The sequence below is a fragment of the Euphorbia lathyris genome, chromosome 2 (genome assembly GCF_963576675.1).
Source record: "Euphorbia lathyris chromosome 2, ddEupLath1.1, whole genome shotgun sequence".
Taxonomy (NCBI): Eukaryota; Viridiplantae; Streptophyta; class Magnoliopsida; order Malpighiales; family Euphorbiaceae; genus Euphorbia; species Euphorbia lathyris.
In genome coordinates, this window is record NC_088911.1 from 95,769,536 (window position 1) to 95,791,813 (window position 22,278).

Below are 22,278 nucleotides of genomic sequence, written 5' to 3' on the forward strand. Positions count from 1 at the left end.
AAATCGGTACTGAAATTCCTTAAGTGGACTCCAAATCTGCAAGTTCTTGTCTTTCCTATCGTAAGTTACAATATGGTTTATTTTATATCTAAATCTTATTAGCTGTTTTGAATGCTTAAAGTTTTAGATGTATATCTTGTTAGGGACTTGTGGGGCTTAGAACAGATGGACTAGATTTCAATCGCTTCAATTGGCATTGGCATTGGCCAGAGTTCGTCCCAGAATGTTTGAGTATGAATGTTAAGACAGTTGAAGTTTGCAATTTTGTTGGATTTGAAGAGGAGTTATATTTTATGAAGTATCTGTTGGAGTGTGGGAAAGTGATGGACAAATTGATAATCAGGAGATTTGATTTTAGTACAACACCAAGAATAAAGAAGACGGTGGAAGACGACAAGATTATGTTAGAGATGTTGAATTATGAAAGAGCTTCTACAACCTGTGAAGTTGTTTTCACTGCATGAAATTTTTCTAAATCTCTGTGTGCGTTTCAACGTTTAAGCACCCCTTTTAGTTGATGACTATGAATGAGAAAAGCATGTTTAAGATAAATACAAAAGCTTCCTACGTAATGAAGAGAAAAGCACTTCACACAAGTTTTTTATGGTGTGGGAAAACAATTGCTTTTATGAATTAACATTTGATTTTGATTTTGCAACTATATGTCCAACTTCGATAAGATCACAAAAAAAGGTATATATCCAACTTTGATAAGTCAATGTATATTTGAACAATCTAATGACCATCTGAACCATTGCATTGTTTTATGCATCTATGATGCACTTCGTTCTTTGCTGAAAAAGGTTAGGCAAGTAACACCAAGACTTCCTCAAGTGGTTCTTTTTTTCTTGGCGATCTACGGTGAGGTTTGTATTTATTTGGATTTTTTTTTTCCCTTAAACTATGTATAGTGGATTGTGCACACCTAGCATGGATCATCTTGGTGCGGTATTCAGTGGTTTCCTGTTATTTATTTGCTTAATCGTATCATTAGAATTCTAATGTGATTCTGCTAGTCAGATCTTTATTTATTTGATGCAATGCTATTTGGTTAGGTTTTGTTTGCTTTAAGTTTATGAAAGTTTGCTCTGGAGCTTATTGTCACGAGACTATTTTTCCAACCCGTGCGCCACTTGGACAATTTGCTATTAAAGGCTCTAAGTAAGCCTGAATTAAATATGTAAGAGTGAATTAATCTAGAGGGACGTTTTAGAGTTTGGGAGAATGTAGAGAGCACCGCAGAGTTTGCAAATATAGCTTGTATTGCTTTGCAACAGATTGATGGCAACAAATGAGGAAATGTTACCTATTTATAGATCAGGCACCTCCTTTAACTTGTGGTTTACATTTATCCTCTAGAATAATCTATAGGCTAATTCTAGATTATTTACATTCTTTTCTTATCGGTCCATTTCTTCATTTTGTGAGAGGCCTTGTCAAGATATGCTCTCGTAATGTCAGCCTCTTCGTGCCAATGCTTGGAAAATTTATAGGCAGCAAGATTATTTCCATCGTAAGGAATTGCTAAGGCATGAGGAAAAAGTAGTTGTTTTCCTGTGACGATTTCAAAAGGACTCTTGTTGTTGACTCACTTCGCTGCAAATTATACAAGAATTGGGCCACATTGAGTAACTTCACCCAATCTCGTTGATGAACACTTACGTGATGTCGTAAGTACTGCTCTAGGAGTGTGTTGATGTGCTCCATTTTGTCCATCGCTTTGAGGATGAAAACTTGTTGAGAAATTCAAATCAATTCCCAAGATTTTGAACAGTTCCCACCATAATTTTCCGGTGAAATAGGGATCTCGATTGTCGATGATGTTTCTCGGTAGTCCCCATAACTTCACTACATGCTTGAAGAATAACTGGGCTGCTTGATCCACCTTGCAATCTGTCGTTATTGAGATGAACGTAGCACATTTGCTGAATCGGTAAACTACCACCATAATAATGCCGCAACCATCTGACTTTGGCAGCACAATGATGAAATCTATTGAAATGTTTTGTTGGTCCCTTATAACGTTACAAGTATAGTTCCAATGGGGGGTTAGGAACTATTTAAACTTTTTCGCAATTAGGGCAGACTTCTTTTTCTTAGGAAAAAGGTTTTAACAGCGGCGCTGAGTAAACAGCAAGATACTGGCTTAGTCAACTGGTGACTAGGTCAGTTTCTTACACTACAAGAAAAACAATAAATAATGACCAAAATTTAATGAGTGTTAAGATAACCCATCATTAAAAACCTATTTTTAATAGTTATAATGATAGGATATATATTTTGCTCAGCAAAACTACAATATAAATTATCAAAATAAAAGTTTAATAAATTTTAATAAAATTCCACTCATTAATTCTAAAATTTTGGGCGGTACTCTTCCCCCAAAACAAAATTGACAAATTGACTAAAAATAACACAGTGATTTTGAAATCTCACAAATCCCCAAGTTACTAGGTCATATCTTCCTAACAAAATCCTCCCTCTCTTCCCTTCTTGCTCAGTGATCGAGTGCGCGAGAACTTAGCTTCAATGGCGATTTTTCTTCTGGGATTTTCTCTCCCAGCTTTTATTTCCTCAGATGGTGTTCGTATCTCACTCCTCGTTACTCCTCCGCCGTGGTTGTTGCTTCCTCTTCCACTGGCATGCGAGTGCGCACCATCAGTTGCGCCACCATTTGGTCTTAGGAGCAGCAACATCGCCGGCCACCTGGCATCATAAAGCCCCATCGTGTCTCCCCTGAAATGGCCGAACTTGTTGGTGCTTCTGAAATCCCTCACACCTAAGCTCTGAAGCTCATCTAGTCCCATATCAAGAAGAATAATTTTCAGGTATCTTTAAATAATCAACACTTACATATATCCTTTGCATAAGTGATTTTAGGTTTCAATTTTCTTTATTGGGTTTTCAATATTTTTGTTCTGTTTTTGGATATGAAATTGTGGATTTTACTAAATGTTTATGCTTATCATTATCATGTCTCCCCAGTAGTTAATAATTCTTGTTTTTATAGTTGTTTTATGTTAAATGGCTTTATAATTTTCAATTGGAATTTGGGTATAGATCCAGAAGAAATACTAGATATTGTAATAACCACATTTAGTAAAATATTACCGATTGACTCATCCTTAGAAGCTTGCTTGAGTTTGTTTTTCTTACAATTTGAATGTGAAAGATCTATGCTCGTTTATATACTTATGAGAATTAGTACAAACTTTTTCTAGGTTTGGCTGCAATGCAAAGATGTCTGAGCAGCCTTTCAGACTTACTAGCATCACGGGCTTAGTGCTTGGGGAGTGATGGATTTTGTTTATTGCAACCCACATTGTGGATTCAGTATTTGCTCTCATAAGTGAATTATACTTCATATAACAACGTGAATTATCTTAGGGCCTTTCAGAATGTTAATTAAAGGCTTGGAACATTTTAAAATGAAGCTAACATTGTTTAACTGGTTAGAATTTCAGTTTTCTTGAGGTAAGTGCCTTTTTGGGAAGCAATTTAACTCCTATTGCTAAAAAAACAGGGTAAATTCCAGTCATGGTTTGGGGCAGGTAGAATTGAGCTGTACAAGTGGAAGTCTTGAGTTAACATGCATTGTTTCACTCTATTGGAGGCGCTCAAAGGTGTGCTGGAGCACCTCCCATGACAGGAAAGCAATTCTTGCTCTGCCTACAATAAAGACCCTGAGATCAGAATCAATAGAGGCTTCGTCCTTATCAAGCAATACCACAGCAACATCAGGCATGTAAAGTCACTCTGTGACTAGAGGAATGCAAATGTATGTACTGATTGGAGCACCGGGAGAAGGTTAGTATGAGTAAGTTGTACACCTGATGTAACTCAGGTTCAGTTTACAGGCATCAGGTTGAAGATTTAAAATTGCTATATTGCAGTAGTTCCTCTGAAGTGAGAAATAGTCAATAGCTCGATGACAGTCCAGACACTAGCAAATCTCTCAGATTGTGAGTGTTTTTTTCCTATGCCTGACACGTTCCATTTTGTTGGCTCTAAAATTCAAGGTTCCTAAATTCTACTGTAGGTTGTTGGACAAGGAAAAGAACAAAAGATCAGGGATGGGAGGGCGTTTTGATCTCTATATTTACAAGGTACATATTTTATGCTTTTCACTGTACTTAATCAAGACAGTTTCTTTGCTCCTTTTCATGGTTGGAGTTGGCTTACATAGAGATGCATTATTCTCTTCATGTATATCTTTACTTTGGCATGATTTTAGTGGATCTTTGTCTTCCTGTTCAGGTTGTGTTACAGGGTGTGAAAGCACGACAGCCCAAGGACTCCCTACTCATGGACAAAAAAACCATGGAAAGGGACATTCAGCAAGCCAATGTTTCTCCTATTTCTTTAATGTGAAAGCTGCTAGAATTGATGATCAGGTATTAGAATTGGGGCCTACTCTGATAAACTATATTGAATTGCCTTTTTTTTTCCTTGCTATGAAATGCATCATATCTTCAAAATTATGATTGCACACTGAAGTTTGGGTTATGAAGATAATATAGTGATATTGCAATCAAGGCTTTGAATGGAGAGTGATTTACGCTGGATTGGAAACAGTCCTTGTGGTGATGGTGATCGGCCGACTTGGTCCGGCGTCACTTGTTGTATTCAAAGATGATGTACCTTTTGTAGCCTGAAACAATTTTAATCTGAATATAAGTGGTGGAGATATTTATCAAACAGCCCGCCTTGCTCCTCTTTCACTCAAGTACTACGCCCTCTGTATGCGGCCGGCTGCTAGCTATAAAGTGCAACTTCACTTTGCTGAGATTATGTATACTAGTAATCAGTCTTTTACTAGCCTTGGAAGACGTATATTTGATGTCTCAATTCAAGTAAGTTGCATCATTTTTTTCAATAAGAATTGCACTTCCATATTGAGTTCTTGGATAAAGCTCAATTTTTCTATGTAACTTGATTCATTTGCTCCAAAATAAACTCTGCCTATTATTTAGTCCATAACTTGTCATTTTTTGTTAAATTAGTACAAAATTGACATGTGCATCTGTGGTTTTGGACTTTTTTGTCAAAAAATACCATGTTTTGGGAAAATTGAGTCCATAAGCCAAGTTGAAGAGACAAATTACTGTCCATGGATCTTCTTAGGGAATAGTTCTGGTATGAGAAAGAAGTAGAAATCTCCTAAAGTTAGAAGCGACTTGATGTTACCCTAAACATGTAAAATCTAGATCAATACATCCTTTTGTAACGAAATTCAAATTTTGTTCCAAAAGCATTTTATGTCAACTTTTGATGTTGCAATTTGACATATTTTACTCAGGGAAATGTTGTTCTTAAAGATTATCATATAATGGAGAAAGCTGGAGGAGTTGGTATTGGGATCACTGAGGTGTTTGAAAATGTAACCATATCATTTTTGGTAATTTACTCCACCAATCTAATCATATCATACTAGGAAAAAGGGCAATTTTTGTTTGTGTACCAGGTAAATGGTGTCTATTTAGCCGAGTTTTGGCATGCTCATGCTCGATTCGGTAAAAATGGACGAGTTCGAGCTCAATATCGTGCTTGTGAGCTACTCACGAGCAACTCGTCTATTTGTTCACGAGCTTTACTCACTAACATCTCGTTAGTTTTGGATTCTCCTTCTAATGGTACGTTTTTCTTTTTAAATTCTCCTTCTATTTCCCTTTCTTTTGATATTCTGGTATGCGGTGTTGATGGTCATATATGAGATATGAAGTTTGATAAGTGTTTTTCGATTGAATTTAACTATTCAGTGTATTATAAATTTGGTTAATTTAGCTTGACCGTTACTCAAGTTGTGTCTTCATACATTTTAAGGGATCTCTAATCTAGTTTTTGAGTCATGCTTCTTACCTAACATTATGTTTTCTTTTCTCGAACGAGAAAGATTGAAAATTAAGGCATGTCCTGCAATCTTAGGCTACTGACTTAGCTAAATTTTCTTATTCAATCGAGAAACCCGAATACAGTTCTCCAAATGGCAATAAGGTTGAAGATTTGAAAAAGCTTCCCATTTTCAACAATTACTAGTATTCTGTTAAAGAACATAATTCTTAATTTAGTAAATGGTTAGTTCCTATTGGCCTTCTGCAAATTTGTTCCGGTTCCGAGTTAAGATTGTTGAACCTTTTTTAAGTTATAGATTTTAAAGTACAGTTTTTTTACTTGTAATGATAGTTTATAGTTAATTCCAGTTATAATTAAGTATTAACTATCTATGTGTAAGCTTTCTTTTTTGGTGGAATGCATGATTTGTGTACACTGGCATCGATTTCTATAATAGTTAATTCGATGTCTCTGCTATAAGAAGGTATTTACAGGGTCTCAAATCTTGAAATAACAGATCACTCATGGCTATTTGTCTATAAGGAGCTCTTTAAGATGGGTAAGAGAAGGAAGAAGAATGAGAAAAGTCCGGCAGAAATGGCATTATTAGTTGACAATGTCACGGCTGAGCTTGAAGTTACTGCTGAAGAGGATGCAAAACTTAATAGGAGCGGGTAACCTGTCATCAATAAACTTAAGAAGTTTCTTCTTCTTGCTGAGGTGAGGTCCTCTCCGAAGTAAGCTGGTTGTTTGTGTTAAACATATCTGGCCTTTGTGTTTTGAATGGTACTAATACTTAGATTCTTGTTGAAGTATTAACTCTTAACAATAATTCATGGATCATGGAGTATTAACTCTATTAAAAAATTGGTTTGGAAGTTTATCCGATATAAATATCCACTCATGACCTGTCATGATTCAATTTTATCAATGTTTATTTAATATCATCATGTAATATTGCATCGTTGGCTTGTCATATATTTGTCTATCTTATAACTTAGTGCTTCATTTTAACCCAGTTCTGGAATTATTTAAGATATTTTATAGTTGAATATATCTAATTAGATTAGCTCTCTTCAATCCAAATCATTATAAATATTTTAAATGAGGTTTTTAATTATTATAAATAATTCTAATAAGAGCCTTTTTAATCATTATAAATATTTTTAATGAGTGGATTTTTAATCATTGTAAATACTTCTAATGAGTGTATTTTTTTATCATTATACATAGCTTTTATTAAGGGTAAATGTCCACTCATTGTAAGTTAATAATGAGCGGAATTATTCCGCTCATTAATACTTTTAGTAAGAAGGGCTTCATCAAGGGGAATATTCCGCTCATTAAAAACTTTTAATGAGTGGAATTAGACTTTTAATGATAGTATTTCCTGTCATTAAATCTCATTTTTCTTGTAGTGTTAGCTTGAGTCAGGAGATAACACTTAGAGTCTATTCCTGAGCTCAGATGTTTAATGCGCACAACTCAGCTTGACCTCTTTACTTGGTCAGTTTTTGGTTATTTAAGCAAGCAATAAATATAAGGAGTTAAAGGTAAGAAATACGTTACTCAGCAGATTTATCCAGGTTCGGCTTCTAAGCCTACGTCCTGTCCTCGGAACACGTTCCGAGCTTTCGAATTCTCTACTGAGCTCTTTAAAGGTAGAGCCTCAAACCCTTTACAATCTTAGCAACTGAGTATAACAAGAGTACCTTCCTCTATACCTCTACTCAATCCTAATCTCACGCTGAGTACTATAACCGAGTACTCAGCCTCTCCTTTCTATTCTCTAGAAATGATAAATGTTTGTCCTAAACAATGATTTGCTAAGACACCTTAGATGATTGAATAATCACTCTAGACTTTTACACAAAAGATATGAATTAGTGTAAGGTTGCTTTGCTTTTTCTTGCAGAACTTTGCGTAGAGATTTGGTCAGCGTAATGGCTTGATCAAGTTCTGTAAGTATTGAAGCTTCTGATGGCACTCTATTTATAGAGACGTCTGGGCATCGGTCATTTCGAATTTCGAAATAACCGTTGGAGGGAAACGGCTTCCTGTCGTTGTCATCCAGTCTTGCTCAGAGCTCTCGGCCAATCAGATTTAAGTATCTTCTGTCCTCGGTCAGCTTTTAGTCAGCTCGGCAGAATGTCTCTCCTTTTATGGTAAAGTCAACTGGACAGCATACTGTGTCGTCTGAACTTTACCCAAAGTGGAAAAACTTTGTCTGGAAGTTTTTCCTAGACAGCTGCTGTCTTGTACGCTTGGTCGAATCTACTCAGCAGCTTCGTCCCGAAGTTGTTCCCCGAAGGTCTTCTAGATCCTTCTCTTGCTGAGTTGCGTTTAGTACACAGCGACATCGTTTTGACAAACGCGGGCCGAGTTGTCTTGAATTGTTTGACTTGGGCCTTGACTTCCGTATTGGACTTGTGCATTTTAATTCTTGTGACTTATAAACAATTTTAACTCAACATTGAACAAACACATTAGTAAAATAAATCAAAGCATTTAAACTTAGTGTGTTTAGAATATTATACTTAAACAATTTTGTCAAATCAAAATTATGTGGAAAGGTGTTTCAACATGTTTTCCCATGGACGTTCGACAATGGGCAACAGCTAAAACAGTCCACATGGATGCTACTATTCGACCTTGTCTTGTTGGCATATGAGGCACATTCTCATAAATGCCTTACATCATCTTGCATTTTCGTCCGATAGTATGAATTTTGGACGAGTGTAAGAGTTCTGGCCATACCTGGGTACCCACATCGAGTCGTGGCATTCCTTGAGAATCTCTTGCCTCAAGGTTTGTCATTTAGGCACGTAGATTTGGTTGCTGACGAATGCCATCGACCCCCTAAAATCTCCACTTCTTTCCTTAGTTAGTTAGCTTTAACAGGTTGCTTGTGACAAAGTCCTACTTCATCCATTCCTTGTTTTTTCTAAGGAAGTTACTCTACAGTTGGCTTGCTGAAATTGATGCAAGTTCAGCTTTTCGGCTTGAGGCATCAGGAACTACATTTGCTTTCCCTAGCTTGTACTTCAGCCTATAGTCAAACTCGGCCAAAAAGTCTTGCCAACGTGCTTGTTTTGGACTAAGCTTCTTCTGAGTTTGAAAATAGTTGGTGGCAATATTGTTGGTCATTACCACAAATCTACTCCTATGAGATAGTAATACCAAGGCCCGAAAGAATGGATTATAGTTGTCATCTCCTTTTCTTTAGACCTGTCCATAGGCCGGCTGGGCTGGGTTCAGGCCGGGCTAGACGGGCTTTTGTGTAAAAGTGCTCGTCCCAAGCCCAACCCAGCCCAGTATTAATTTAGACGGGCTCGGACCGGGCTGGGCTCGGGCTTAAAAATCAAATCTCAAGCCCAACCCATATAAGCCCACCTAAAAAATATACATAATTTTTAATTATAAAAAATCAAATTTATACTTAAAATAAATATTTAATTATAAATATATAATTTTTTTAATTAATATTAATAAGGCGGGCCGGGCTGGGCCGGTCCGTGATATTTTCATATGTCCCAAGCCCGCCCAAAAAATAGGTGGGCTTTAGCGAGCCTGGGCCGGGCTGGGCCTAAGAGTAAATTTCATTGTCCAAACCCGGCCCAAAGGACACGGGCCGGGCGGGTACCCGGGCCCGTGGACAGGTCTACTTTTCTTGCACCGTGTATCTCCGTTCGGTGTCGTTTAGCTTACGGCTTTCGTAAGCAATCGACTGATGATTCTGCATAAGGACACCTCCGATGGCAAAGTCTGAGGCATCGGTGTGAACTTCGAACGGTTTGGAATAGTCGGCCAACGCCATGACCGGTTCTTCCAAAATAGCTTGCTTGAGCTGTTTGAAAGCTTTTTGGCATTCTTCGGACCAATGTCAAGTCTTGTTTGTCTTCAGCAACTCAGTGAGAAGGGCATCAACTTCTGAGTTTAATTGCTTATTAATTAGTTTGGAAATTTCTCCCTCATCTATTTTTCATATATATATATATATATATATAATGTACTATAAGGATTCTAATTTCTTAATTAATTAGCTCTGGTTGATGATGCTTTATTTTAATTAAGGTTTTAATAAATTTTTTCTTTTCGTTTGATTGAATTGGATGTAGAGATCTTAATGTTGAGATCAGGAACCCATGAAGTCTACGGAATCTAAATTGAGTATTGCATATTATTTCTTGGTTTTGTATGTTGATATCATTCGGTTGAATTTACATCGGAGCACCACCTGTGGGGGGGATGACGTTGGGTTCGGCCGTGGGGACTCTGATGCCAAAGTCAGTGAAGTGTAGAAAAATGATAAATTGAAAGCACGAAGAATAGTATTGGAAAGTGTACCTCAATAGCTTGGCAGGCTAAGGTATTTATACTAGGATAGTTGGAACTATCAATTTGGTAACTAGAGAGTCTCCGTTAATGTCACATAAATGATGGTTACTATGTTCATTCAAGTATGATCGTTAGCACATTTATAGAGATATTACTTGTTATTAATGGCTTCGGTTTTCATACATGAAGACGACGCCGACATCTTTTGGGCATATCGATGCTAGATGGCAGGTCTCCCAAGATATGGCGAGTTTGAGCCTATTTAAGATGTCTAATGGGGATGGCAACGGGTACTCTACTCGCGGGTATCTGGCACTATCCAACCCTAATGGGACTACCCGTACCCTGTATAAAAGGGTTTGGATGGGTATGATATCAAAACCATTACCCGTTAGGGTAATGAGACGGGTATGGAAAGATACTCTAGGGTATCCGTGACCCGTCATAACTTTTTTATATATTAAAAAATAGGGTTAATTATAAATAACTACCATATGGTTTGGCCGATTTGCGATGTGGTACCTGTGGTATTTTTTTTTGCAAACACAACCATGTGGTTGTCACCGTTAGCAAAATCAAGGCAACGGCAAAATTCTGTTAAATCAAAGGGGCATTTTCGGGGGAAAAAATTGACTTGTTTTTTTTACTTTTTTAGTTGACCTTCTTCTTCTTCCTTCTCTCTCTCCTCCTCTCTCCTTTTTCCATTCTTCTTCCATTGTTGTTCTTCCTCCTCCTCTCTTCTCCTTTCTTCTTGTTCTTCTTTTTTTTTTTTAAAAATTCTAAAATTCCCAAACGTGATTCATCATCATGTCTGGAAATTCCAGACGTGAATGTCTGAAAATTTCCAGAATTAAAAAAAAGAAAAAGAAAAAAGAAAAAAAAGGAAAAAGAAGAGATGGAGGAGGAAGAAGAAGAAGAAGAAGAAGAAGAAGAAGAAGAAAAGAGGAGGAGGATGAGGAGGAAGAAGAAGATGATGATGAAGAACAATGGAAGAAGAAGAAGAAGAAGATGGAAGAAGAAGGAGAGAGGAGAGGGAGAAAGAAAAATAATAAAACATAAAATAAAATTCGTTTTTTCCAAATTACCCCTTTGCCACGTCATCATCTTAACAGTTTCCATACATTTGCCTTGATTTTGCTAACGGTGACAACCACAAGGTTGTGTTTGCAAAAAAAAAAAATGCAACAGGTACTACATCGCAAATCGGCCAAACCATTATTTGTATTTAACCTTAAAAAATATTATTGTGTTATAGATGTAAGATGTGAAATTTGAACACCAACATTTTATTCTTCAAGCATTAAGTGATACCACTAAACTACTTTATTTTGATTGATTAAGGTTCAATTTGTTCAATTTTTAGATGGATGATTTATTAAATTTATACTTTGTTAAATTTGTAATATTTTTTCTTTTATTTATTGATTCTTAACGGGTAAGGGTTCCCGTTAGGGTAATGGGAAGAGTACGGGCAATTAAAAAATAAACGGTCAAGGGTTTGGGATTGGCACTACCCGCAGGTATCCTACCTGTTGCCATCCTTAATGTCTGATCTTCTCAAGTCATATCGTTGAATCCTAGGATCCTACTTGGCATATAACTTGACACATACGCCATCCATCAGACGCTTCTTCTGGGCAGCGCCGACGGCTAAATATCCTTCCCGGTCCTTTAATTCTATGGAGTTTTATGGATTGGTCTTGGAATAATATATGGATGTTATCATATGTTAAAATTGCTACATAGGTAAGAAAAGTGATTTTCGATTTATCAATTGGATTGTTCATCCATGTGAATCCTAAAATGGATTTTTTTCATACAATTTTTTTTGTCTTACTGTCTTGATAACATTTTCAGGAGAAAAGAAATTGAAAATGAGTAGATAATAATAAATGCTAATAAGGTTAAAAAAAGATGAATATAATAAATCAATATGGCTGAGTGAATTTTGAGTCCCGGGTCCAGTTCCGCCACTGTTGAGTATCTATCACTTTTGGGTATGATTTGACTTGAAGAGGACAATAAGATAAAATCGGTGTTTAATAGGTCATCATGTTAGACTTTGTGATGGAAAACAAACAAAGTAGTAAAAAAAAAAAAAATAGGTAGAATGTCACTTTGTTGTCCTTTTGGCGTTTCTACATGTTTGTTTTTTCTAGATCTAATTGAAAGTTGGATTTTGTGCGTTATATAACTATTGCTGATGCTACCTATTTTATTTTGAAATAAAAGATACATTTTATGTTGTTATGCGTCTAAAATCAAGTTTAAAATATGTAAATAGAATTGAGGAATAGTACAAGTATATATTTCATTATCTATTTAGATGGTTTTAATTTTATCAAACATTCGTTTGTAATGCCAACATTAAAGAAATATAAAAGTATATAACTTGAAACAATATTGTTAAGATAATTTTTTTTATTAATCTCTCAAGAAATTTGGTCAATGTAATATAAAAATATTAGAATAACATCCACTTATTTTAACTTATAAAAATATTTAAATTTATATAAAACTAATATAATAAATTTTAAATCATATAAAGGAAATACAACCAACTTATTATTAAAAAATATAATATTCATGTTTTTTTAAAATTTTATTCGTTTGCTTATTCTATCTTTCATTATTATCATAAAACAATACAAGTCAATTTAAAATGTTTGTATCTTGACCAAACACAAATTGTATCATGGTATCCATAATATATTTTGAAGTTAGAAATTAACTAATTTTAGATTTCACTATTTTTATAGTGTAGATTTAATTTTTTTAAAATTAATTCATCTATTATTATACTTTTTTTTTTATCAATTTTGAAGTTGACTCAAAATAATAATAAAAAACTCTATTTATTTTCAAGTATTTTTTTTTTAATATTTTCAAATTAATCTAGCCATTAAATAAATTTAACTATCTCTTCCAAAAACAATTGATTATAAAAGATAAGTTTTTTTTTTTACCTTTCATTGTATTTTAATTATTGTTAATTAAACTCTTTAAAATATTATTATTTAAAAAAATATCCAAATAAACAATTTGAGAACATATCATAAACAATATAAAAAAATATTAAATAGTGATAATTCATTTTATTAATTTTTTAAAAGAAATCAAATTATTATTAATTTAATTTATTTAATTTTATAATTATTGGTTATTTTATTTAAAATATAAGAAAATTTCATATCTCGTGTAACGCATGGATCCATGACTAGTATATATATAATAGCTGAACTCTGAAAACCTCTAATTATGCTTTGGCGCGTTAGCAGTATCTTCTGACGTGTGAAGGTAATGGTTCTTGAAGAACAACTATATAGAAAAGTTGACATGTCAGCTTGCATATGATTTAATCTTCACAAATCTCATAGTGGTTACTAGAGAAGTAAATCTCACTAATAATTAAATAAAATTAGTTTTCATTATTAATTTTATAAAACGTTTAAGTGATTACAGTGATTTTAAATGTAATTAACATATTTTAATTTAGTAAGATTAATTTTCCATTAAATAAATTAATTAAATAGAAAGACAGTTCATCTGAACATTTTTCGCCATGCCAAATTTTGTTCAACACCCAAACTTCGGATAAATTTTATCGATGATGTACAACATTTGTCTCATTCCATACTTTGGTGTACAACCTTCATTTTGCCACACTAAAATGTACGACCTTATATGTGACCTCCCAATATAGTATATAGTAGGTAAAAATGACCGGTCAATACGCCACCTCATCAGTTTGACCGGTCAAAAAGTCAAAAATTAACCTTTCATATATATAATGGCTAAAATACCCTAAATTATTACATCATATTCCATTGTCTTCTTTTTCACGATTCAGTCATTTTCTTCCATCTCTCCTCTTCTTCCATTGTCTTCTTTCTTATGATTTTCAGCCATTTTCTCCTGTAATTTGCATTTCTAAACGAAACTATGGGATCCAAATTGATTTCTATATTTCCATAAACTAAAGAGCAAATCAATAAATATTAACTTTTCCTTAATTCCATTATCGGACCGACTAATCCCGTTGCCGCTTCATGGCCTTCTCGGCTATCAATGGTGTTCATTTCCTTACTTGCTAGCTTAATTTATCATTCGTCTTCATCCTAAGCTATTAAGGTCATTAATAGTTGCTAATAGACTTAATTTGGTGGTTGTAATTCATTGAATCCCTTTTTACTTTTTTTTTTTTTTGGTAAGAAAGGAGGGCCTAGCCCAGAGAAAACAACAAAGCAAAAGCAAAAATTAAAGAGAATCCATTGTGCGAGTTGATCGACCCAATCGATCAGCTTCGAGGATATCCTGGAGGCCTACAGGAGGCACATCACACTCGTGACGACCCAAAGAGAACGATCCTGTGAAATTCGCTATCCAGTCAGCTGCTTTTTTTCCTTCACGGTAAATATGAACAAAACGAAGCTCCCAATTCCACATCCTCATCTCTTGACACCTTCCAATCAACCAAGCCTGCGGATGATGAGAAGCAATCTGTCCTGTCATAAAACTCAGCACCGAAATGGAGTCCACTTCTATGACCACTTTTTTAAACCACTTCCCGAAATAAAGACCCTATAACTCGGTTAGGAATGCAGTGCCACCGACGGAGATCGGCAGAGCAATACCATGAATCCATGTTTTTAAATAGAGAGTATCAATTTCTGATTAATGTTAATTTTGGCTTTGAGTGATATTTATATACGGAAGAAGAATCAGGGGAAATAGGTTGAGCGATATAGAAAATGAAAGCTAGCGTGCAACACCGCGGATTAAGGCGTTTACGATCGATTGTTATGATTTGAACGTTACATCTCACTTCGCATATTGTGCAATATGCGAAGTCTGCTAATTAGCATATTTTGATAATGTTGTGATAATATTATGATTTTAATCTTAGAATTTGTTGTTGTTTGCCATTTTTTGTTATATACCACTTAGCGAATTTTGTTAAAAACAAATCCAGACTTCGCATATGCTAATTAAAATTATCAACTAAACCAAACATTCGATTCGCAGGCTTCGCATATGCTAATTAAAATCATCAACTAAACCAAATATTAGTTTCGCAGACTTCGCATATTAGTTTCGCAGGCTTCGCATATGCTAGAATCTACGAAGTCAGACGGGAGGGAGACAGCTGCGCCGTAAAATTACAAACATATTGAGGGTATTTTGAAAAAGTTACATAAAAACAGTCTAAATATGTAATAGATTGAGTAAATAGATTAAATATGTCAATTTAACCTAATTTTATAATTTTGCCAAAAGTAAATTAGCAAAACAAACCCTAAAGAGAGAATGAAACCTCTTATTTTTCTTGCCTTTTCCTAAAACCGGCAGACCAAACGTCCCTAAGGGTCTTCTTTTTGTACGTACATAGAGTCCTCGGAAGAAAGAGGAGAGTTCGTTTAGACTTCTTTTTTTTTTTTTTTTTTTTGGGCTTCGGACATGTAAATTAAGTGAATATCCAACGATTACAGCATGATCCGTCTGAAACGACCAACTTATCATCATTTGATTTGAGCTGGTTAAGTGAAGGTCCTGAATTCCTTGTCAATGGTTATCAATCCACTTCAATTCGTTAGCAAACCCTAATTCTACTCTGCTCAAAGATGTGCATTTTACCAGGTTCATCATCTTTGCGTTTTTTTCTTTAAATTTCAAAGCTTTTCATGCAAATTATCTTTGTTTTTCTCCCTTTATTAGCTCTTTATCCTGGAATATTAACAAATTACTTTTCATTTCCTTATTAAGTCCCAAAAATTATATATATGAACTCCTTTTCCCCTTGTTTGCAAATTTCTGTGTTCTCCTTTTTGAAATTGCTCTGCTCTGTTCTTCGCAGATTAAATGGATGTAATTTTGTCATTGCCAGTGACCAGAAATCAACGGCATTGTGATCATATCTGTGTAGATGGGATAAGCAAGTTGCCTGATGAAATTCTAGTTCGAATTCTTTCACATCTGCCTACAAAAGAAGCAATTGCAACCAGCATTCTCTCAAAAAGATGGGAATACCTTTGGACATCAACCTCAAACCTTGACTTTTCTGATGAGTTCCTAACTGCTTATGACAATTTAGCCTTTCGCAAGCAAAAGTCGTTGATTTTCAAGAGTTATGTGGATAGAGCTATGTTTTATCATGGAAGGTCAATATTACAAAAATGTACAATGATTTTCCACACAAAATATTTTTCTGCTAACATCTATACATGGATTTGTGCTTTGATAACTTGCAATATCAAAGAACTGCAACTATTTGATTATTCCTTAACAGCTCAACAACTGCCATGGAGACTTTTTACTTGCAAATCATTAGTGGTCTTGAAAATTCATGGATCTTTTGTCCTTAACTTGCCCGCTTATGTTTGTTTTCCATCCCTTAGGGTCCTCAATCTTGTTCACGTTTTGCTTGTGGATGATGCCTCAATGCACAAGCTCTTGTCTAGCTGTCCAGTCCTGGAAGAATTACTTATTGTTTTAGGAAAAGTTGATTTTGTTCGAGTTTTGAATATTTCTTTCCCTTCATTGAAAACATTGGGCATTTATTCTGAACTACAGGATTGTAGGATTGAGATTAATACTCCATGTCTTGAGTTCCTCCGACATACAGTTGTGTTCGGTAATTCCTCCGCGAATTTGTTATCCTCCTTAATCTGGGCAGAATTAGATGGTAGGTTCAGTATTAACCTTTTTAATGCCATCTCCCATGTTTGGAGTTTAGAGTTGAACAAACATTTTATGAAGGTATTTATGGTTTATATTATAAATATCGATCAGTTTTAATTATATTCTGATCTGATTTTATGTATAATCCTGGAATTTTGTTTTATCAATTTATAGCAACTGAGCATCATTGATCTGGATAGTACCATACCTACATTCAATAATCTTAAAGAAATGAAGCTTCATGTTGGTTGGGACTTTGATTGGAAATCGGTACTGAAGTTCCTTAAGTGGACTCCAAATCTGCAAGTTCTTGTCTTTCCTATTGTAAGTTATAATATGGTTTATTTTATATCTAAATCTTATTAGCTGTTTTGAATGCTTAAAGTTTTAGATGTATATCTTGTTAGGGACTTTTGGGGCTTAGAACAGATGGACTAGATTTCTTTCGCTTCGATTGGCATTGGCCGGAGTTGGTTCCAGAATGTTTGAGTATGAATGTTAAGACAGTTGAAGTTTGCAATTTTGTTGGATTTGAAGAGGAGTTATATTTTATGAAGTATCTGTTGGAGTGTGGGAAAGTGATGGACAAATTGATAATCCGGAGATTTGATTTTAGTAAAACACCAAGAATAAAGAAGATGGTGGAAGACGACAAGATTATGTTAGAGATGTTGAATTATGAAAGAGCTTCTACCAACTGTGAAGTTGTTTTCACTGCATAAAGTTTGAACTTGGAATCACCTCCCTTTTTTGTTTTTTTATTTTGAGTATTTTCCAGTTAAGCTGGAGTTTGATAATGCTATGATCTGGCACATGGTTTTGTGGAACTGCAAGTATTGTAATTTTTATAACATTATTCCAATTAATTATTATAGGTATATTTAGAGGGTAACTGCATTTCAAATGTTGATGACCAAACTTCATCATCAATTGAGCAGTCCATATGTGGAATTAGGTAGCTACATCTTCCATACATTCCAGGACTTGTGTTATATTTTATACAAAATGGAATTGGTTACTTTTTGTTTGTTTGCAAAAACCATGTCCGGTACAGAATATCAAAACAATTAAGTTATCACATGATTTATAAATTCATCACGTAGCAATTACGAAACTTGAACCATCATCAGGTAATAGAGAATATGTGGCGCCACTATAGCCAAACTAGTCAATACGACTCCATATTGAAGTTCTTGGCTCATGAAGTCTCAAAATACACGGTTAATGATCCACCCGTTTCAGTAATCACGTCTGATCCCGCAAATCACGGACCAAATGGGTTCGTTTAAGAGAATTTAGGCTTCGATATCTAGCCGCACGTTCACCTATCTCTTTTTGCTTCTCAATTTTAAGAATCATGGAAAAAGCTTTGTTTACGGTAGGGAGAGGATCTATCTGGTTAATCATATGCTAATATCCCTCATTCAAACTGGTGAGAGATTGCATGAAAAGCTCTTCCTTATTCATGTCTAAAACATGTTTATTATAAGTATTACAATTATTCTATTACTATTTAGTCAGATTATCTGCATTATTGTGTACATATTTTTCTATTATTATTATTATTAGGGTTAAGGTGCAAAAATACCCCTAACGTTTTGGGTCAGGAGCAATTTTACCCCTAACGTCTAAAATGGTACAATTTTACCCCTAACGATGGAAGCCAAGAGCAATTTTACCCCTAACGTTGATAAATTGGGTCAATTTCAGACACTATTATAAAACACCGACATTTTTGTTCTTTATTCTGCACTAATTGCATAACAATTCATTCTAAAAAAAGGATTTCATGTTTTTATAATTTAATAATAGAATTGGAGATTAATATTTATAAATTCGGTGATTTTTTTGAAATTTTTTTTGTCTAATTCGTGCAAAAAGACGGTATATTTTATTTTATTTTCACATCCCAACATATGTTTGTGATTTGTTACTGATAAAATGACATATGTGTGAAGTTTAGATGATAAAATTAATGACCGAGGAGACAGTTTGATGAATTATTCCTGAAATTGACCCAATTTATCAACGTTAGGGGTAAAATTGTACCATTTTAGACGTTAGGGGTAAAATTGCTCCTCACCCAAAACCTTAGGAGTATTTTTACACCTTAACCCTTATTATTATAGAAAAATTAATATATGGTCCTTACAGTTTATTAAATTTGCGAAATTAACCTATGTACCTTCATTTGGAATATTTGGTATAATTTATTATGTAAGCCATCTTATTCTTACTTCAGTTTTAATATATATTTAATCCCCGTACTGAAATTCTACCGTTAATTGACAGTTCTCAAATATTTTTACATAAACAACAAAGTACAAAAGTTAAATGAGTTAAAATTAAAAGATATGAGCCTAACTATTAAATTGTGTTACATTCAGTGACCCAAATGTATATTTTCCCAATGAAAATTGTGGATCCATTAAAAACAGAAAATGAATTTCTCGAATTCACCAACTCTGCTTTTGGACTAGGATGGAATAAACGAATATCTCCAGTACATTCTCACAACTTACAACTTGCTGCAGTGACAATAATTTTAAGGAATAAGTTAATGGATGTTGATATTTATACATTAGTTTACGTTAAAAAAATACTTTCAAGAAAACTAATTAAGGTTATTTAATTGGTTATTGCCGTTTAAATTAGAGATTTGGAATTTGAATTTGAAGGATATTTATTTTAGCTTCTTGGAGCATTTTTTGATGTTCACTACTAACCATAAAAAAAAAAATATAGTATTTATTAGATTTATAAAATATTAATTTTTTAAAGTAAAAACCGTGCTTTGAAGCTTTTACGAAAATTCATTCTAGAACTTTTCATTAAAAACTGTTTGTATTTATTTATTTATTTTTATTAAAGATTGGTTAGCGAGGAAGGGTATGCGGCGGACATCCCAGCTATGCTGGTGTATTTATTTAATTTTGATAAAAATATCATTTTTATTTTCACAAATCAAATTTTTTATAACGTCATTTTTATCTTTTTTTTTTTGGTAGAAACAGGAAAGAAAACAAACCAACACCGAGACAAAAGCTAACATGGGATCAGCCTAGGAAAGCTAACCCCAACTCTGTGCTCTAAAAGGAGAGAAGAAAGATAGATAGAAGGATCAGAAAGGGTGGAAACATCTAACATCCCCTCGTGTCCAGCCGCCGCCAAGCGATCCGCAATTCGATTTTGTTCTCTGTAGATGTGGCTGTACTCTAAGGACTCAAAGGAGGAGCCAAGACTTCTTATTGCTTTGATAAGGTTCTGGCTACTAAGACAAAAAGCATGATTATTAGAGATCATACTAATAGCCTCCATATTATCAGACTCCACAGCAAGCCTTTTAATACCCAGATTTCTGGCAAGCTTGACTCCAGAAAGAATACCCCAAAGTTCCGCTGAAAAGGATGAGCCCAAACCCAGGTTATGGGTGAATCCAGATAACCAGACACCTCCCGCGTCCCTGAGCACGTCTCCAGTCGCGATCTTTCCATTGTTGAGACAGGAGCCATCCGTGTTCAACTTAACCACTCCATCCTTCGGCCTACACCACCCAACGAGTTGAACCTCTTTATTCTGGTCATTTTTATCTTTATAATATTAGTGTCAAAGAATAAAAAATTATTCTATTCAATAAATTTTTAATTTTTAACTTTTAACTTTTTTCTAATTATTTTATATATTACATTTTTTTATAATTTTTTATTGATTAATTTAAAATAGGTATATATTCAACATTTTATATACAAATAAAAAATAATTTATCACAATTTTATCAAATACCAATAATTAATCGGCTAACAACAAACTATAATAATTTAATAATAACTATCAACTAACAATTAAACTAAACATATGCATATGTAAAAAAAAATTAATTGAAAAATGATTCATTTAAAAATACATTACGAGCTCGAATTAAATAATAGAATAAATTATAAAAAAATAAGATAATAAATTTTACAAAAATAAAAAGGCAAAAAGCATCATTAGACTCTAAATCTTTCATTTTTTGGTTTATTAATTACTTGATATTTTATTTAGATATATTAAGCCCCTGATCTTTTATTTTTGGTCTCATTAAACCCTTGATGACCAAATTAGTAAGTTATGAACATCTAATTCTGTTAAAAATACGTTGTTAACTTTATCTGTATTTGAAATTATTAAAAAAAATTACAGTTTGAATTAAAATTTGTACAGTTTTCCTATAGCCACATCACACATCCGAAAACTGCTTTAAAACAGTGAAAAAAAATACAAATTTCAAATGTATGTATAATGAATAACAGTCTGTTAACTGAATTTTATATTCAAAATTACTTTTATTAGTCATCAAAGGTTTAATAAGATAAAAGATAAATGATGAGAGACTTAATATATCCAAATACAAAATTAATAAATTAATAAACCAAAAAATAAAACATCAGAGTTTTAATGATGCTTTTAAAAACACTCAAATAGGTGCAGTAGTCAAGCAATATGAAAATGATGATTTAAAACTTTTTAATTTAAAATAGCAACAAGGCTCGAAAAGTACCTCATTTAAAAAGTGGGTTGCAATATACCACCCTGTTTTCCTACTTACCGTCCCATTTTTATCATTTTTGCCTCCACCCCTATGTTAAATAAAAAATTTTTGAATTTTTTTATTGATGGCGGGTCCGGATCCTGCCATCAACATCGTATCGGCAGGTCTTGGACCCGCCATTATATAGAGACTAGCGGGTGACGGACCCGCCATGTCTTATACACAGGCGGGTCCGTGACCCGCCAGTCTCTGATATCCCCTTGGCGGGCCGAAACGCCCACCCCTGATCTCGGGATGGCGGGTCTGGCACCCACCATCCCCACTATAAGGGGCGGGCCTTTCGACCCGCCACGACCAAAATACCATGGATTTTGAAATCCATGGTATTTTGGTCGTGGCGGGTCCGTGGCCCGCCGCTAAAACATAAAGGGCGGGCCTTTCGGCCCGCTTCTTCTTCAACAATGGCGGGTCACGGACCCGCCACTCCCTATGGAATGGTGGGCCTCTGACCCGCCAAGACAAAAAAATAAGTTAAAATTTTTTTTCGTTTTATTTTGAAAAAAGGGGTGGGGGCAAAATGGTAAAAATAGGGCGGTAAGTAGGCAAATAGGGGTGGTATATAGCAACACCTTTTAAAAATAATTTTATAAAGGCTTAATACATCATCTGCCTCTGAACTTGTCCAAAATGGTTGATTGACCTTCTGAACTTACATAAAATGTTCAATTAGCCCCTTGAACTTGAGTAATATATAATCAATTAATCATTCGGTTGTAAAAAAGTAAGTCAATTGCGGAAGATAGGTTGCCCGTGTCTTAAAATGTTATTATACACTTCACAAAATAGATTAAAACATGTGAAAAAAGATTTTCTTACTTACATCCCTGACTATTTTATGC

The 22,278-nt window shown here is 34.3% G+C and overlaps 1 protein-coding gene and 1 long non-coding RNA gene across 7 annotated transcripts; both read left to right on the plus strand.

Annotated features, from left to right (window-relative positions):
• Positions 1-2,437: 2,437 nt before the first annotated feature.
• Positions 2,438-6,592, plus strand: LOC136220732 (uncharacterized). Of its 6 annotated transcripts, none has more exons than XR_010684700.1 (6): positions 2,438-2,828; positions 3,524-3,807; positions 3,894-3,962; positions 4,040-4,106; positions 4,258-5,633; positions 6,350-6,592. It is a non-coding gene; the product is annotated as an uncharacterized lncRNA (long non-coding RNA). The 6 variants fall into 6 exon arrangements; XR_010684697.1 differs by having other exon boundaries at positions 4,258-4,853; positions 5,300-6,592; XR_010684698.1 differs by having other exon boundaries at positions 4,258-4,394; positions 4,521-6,592.
• Positions 6,593-15,489: 8,897 nt separating this feature from the next.
• Positions 15,490-17,763, plus strand: LOC136220734 (FBD-associated F-box protein At4g10400-like). The gene is made up of 4 exons (XM_066008521.1): positions 15,490-15,807; positions 16,025-16,926; positions 17,023-17,172; positions 17,256-17,763. Exons 2-4 carry the CDS (start codon positions 16,030-16,032, stop codon positions 17,568-17,570), a joined length of 1,362 nt encoding a protein of 453 aa, XP_065864593.1. The 5' UTR covers positions 15,490-15,807; positions 16,025-16,029; the 3' UTR covers positions 17,571-17,763.
• Positions 17,764-22,278: the final 4,515 nt, after the last annotated feature.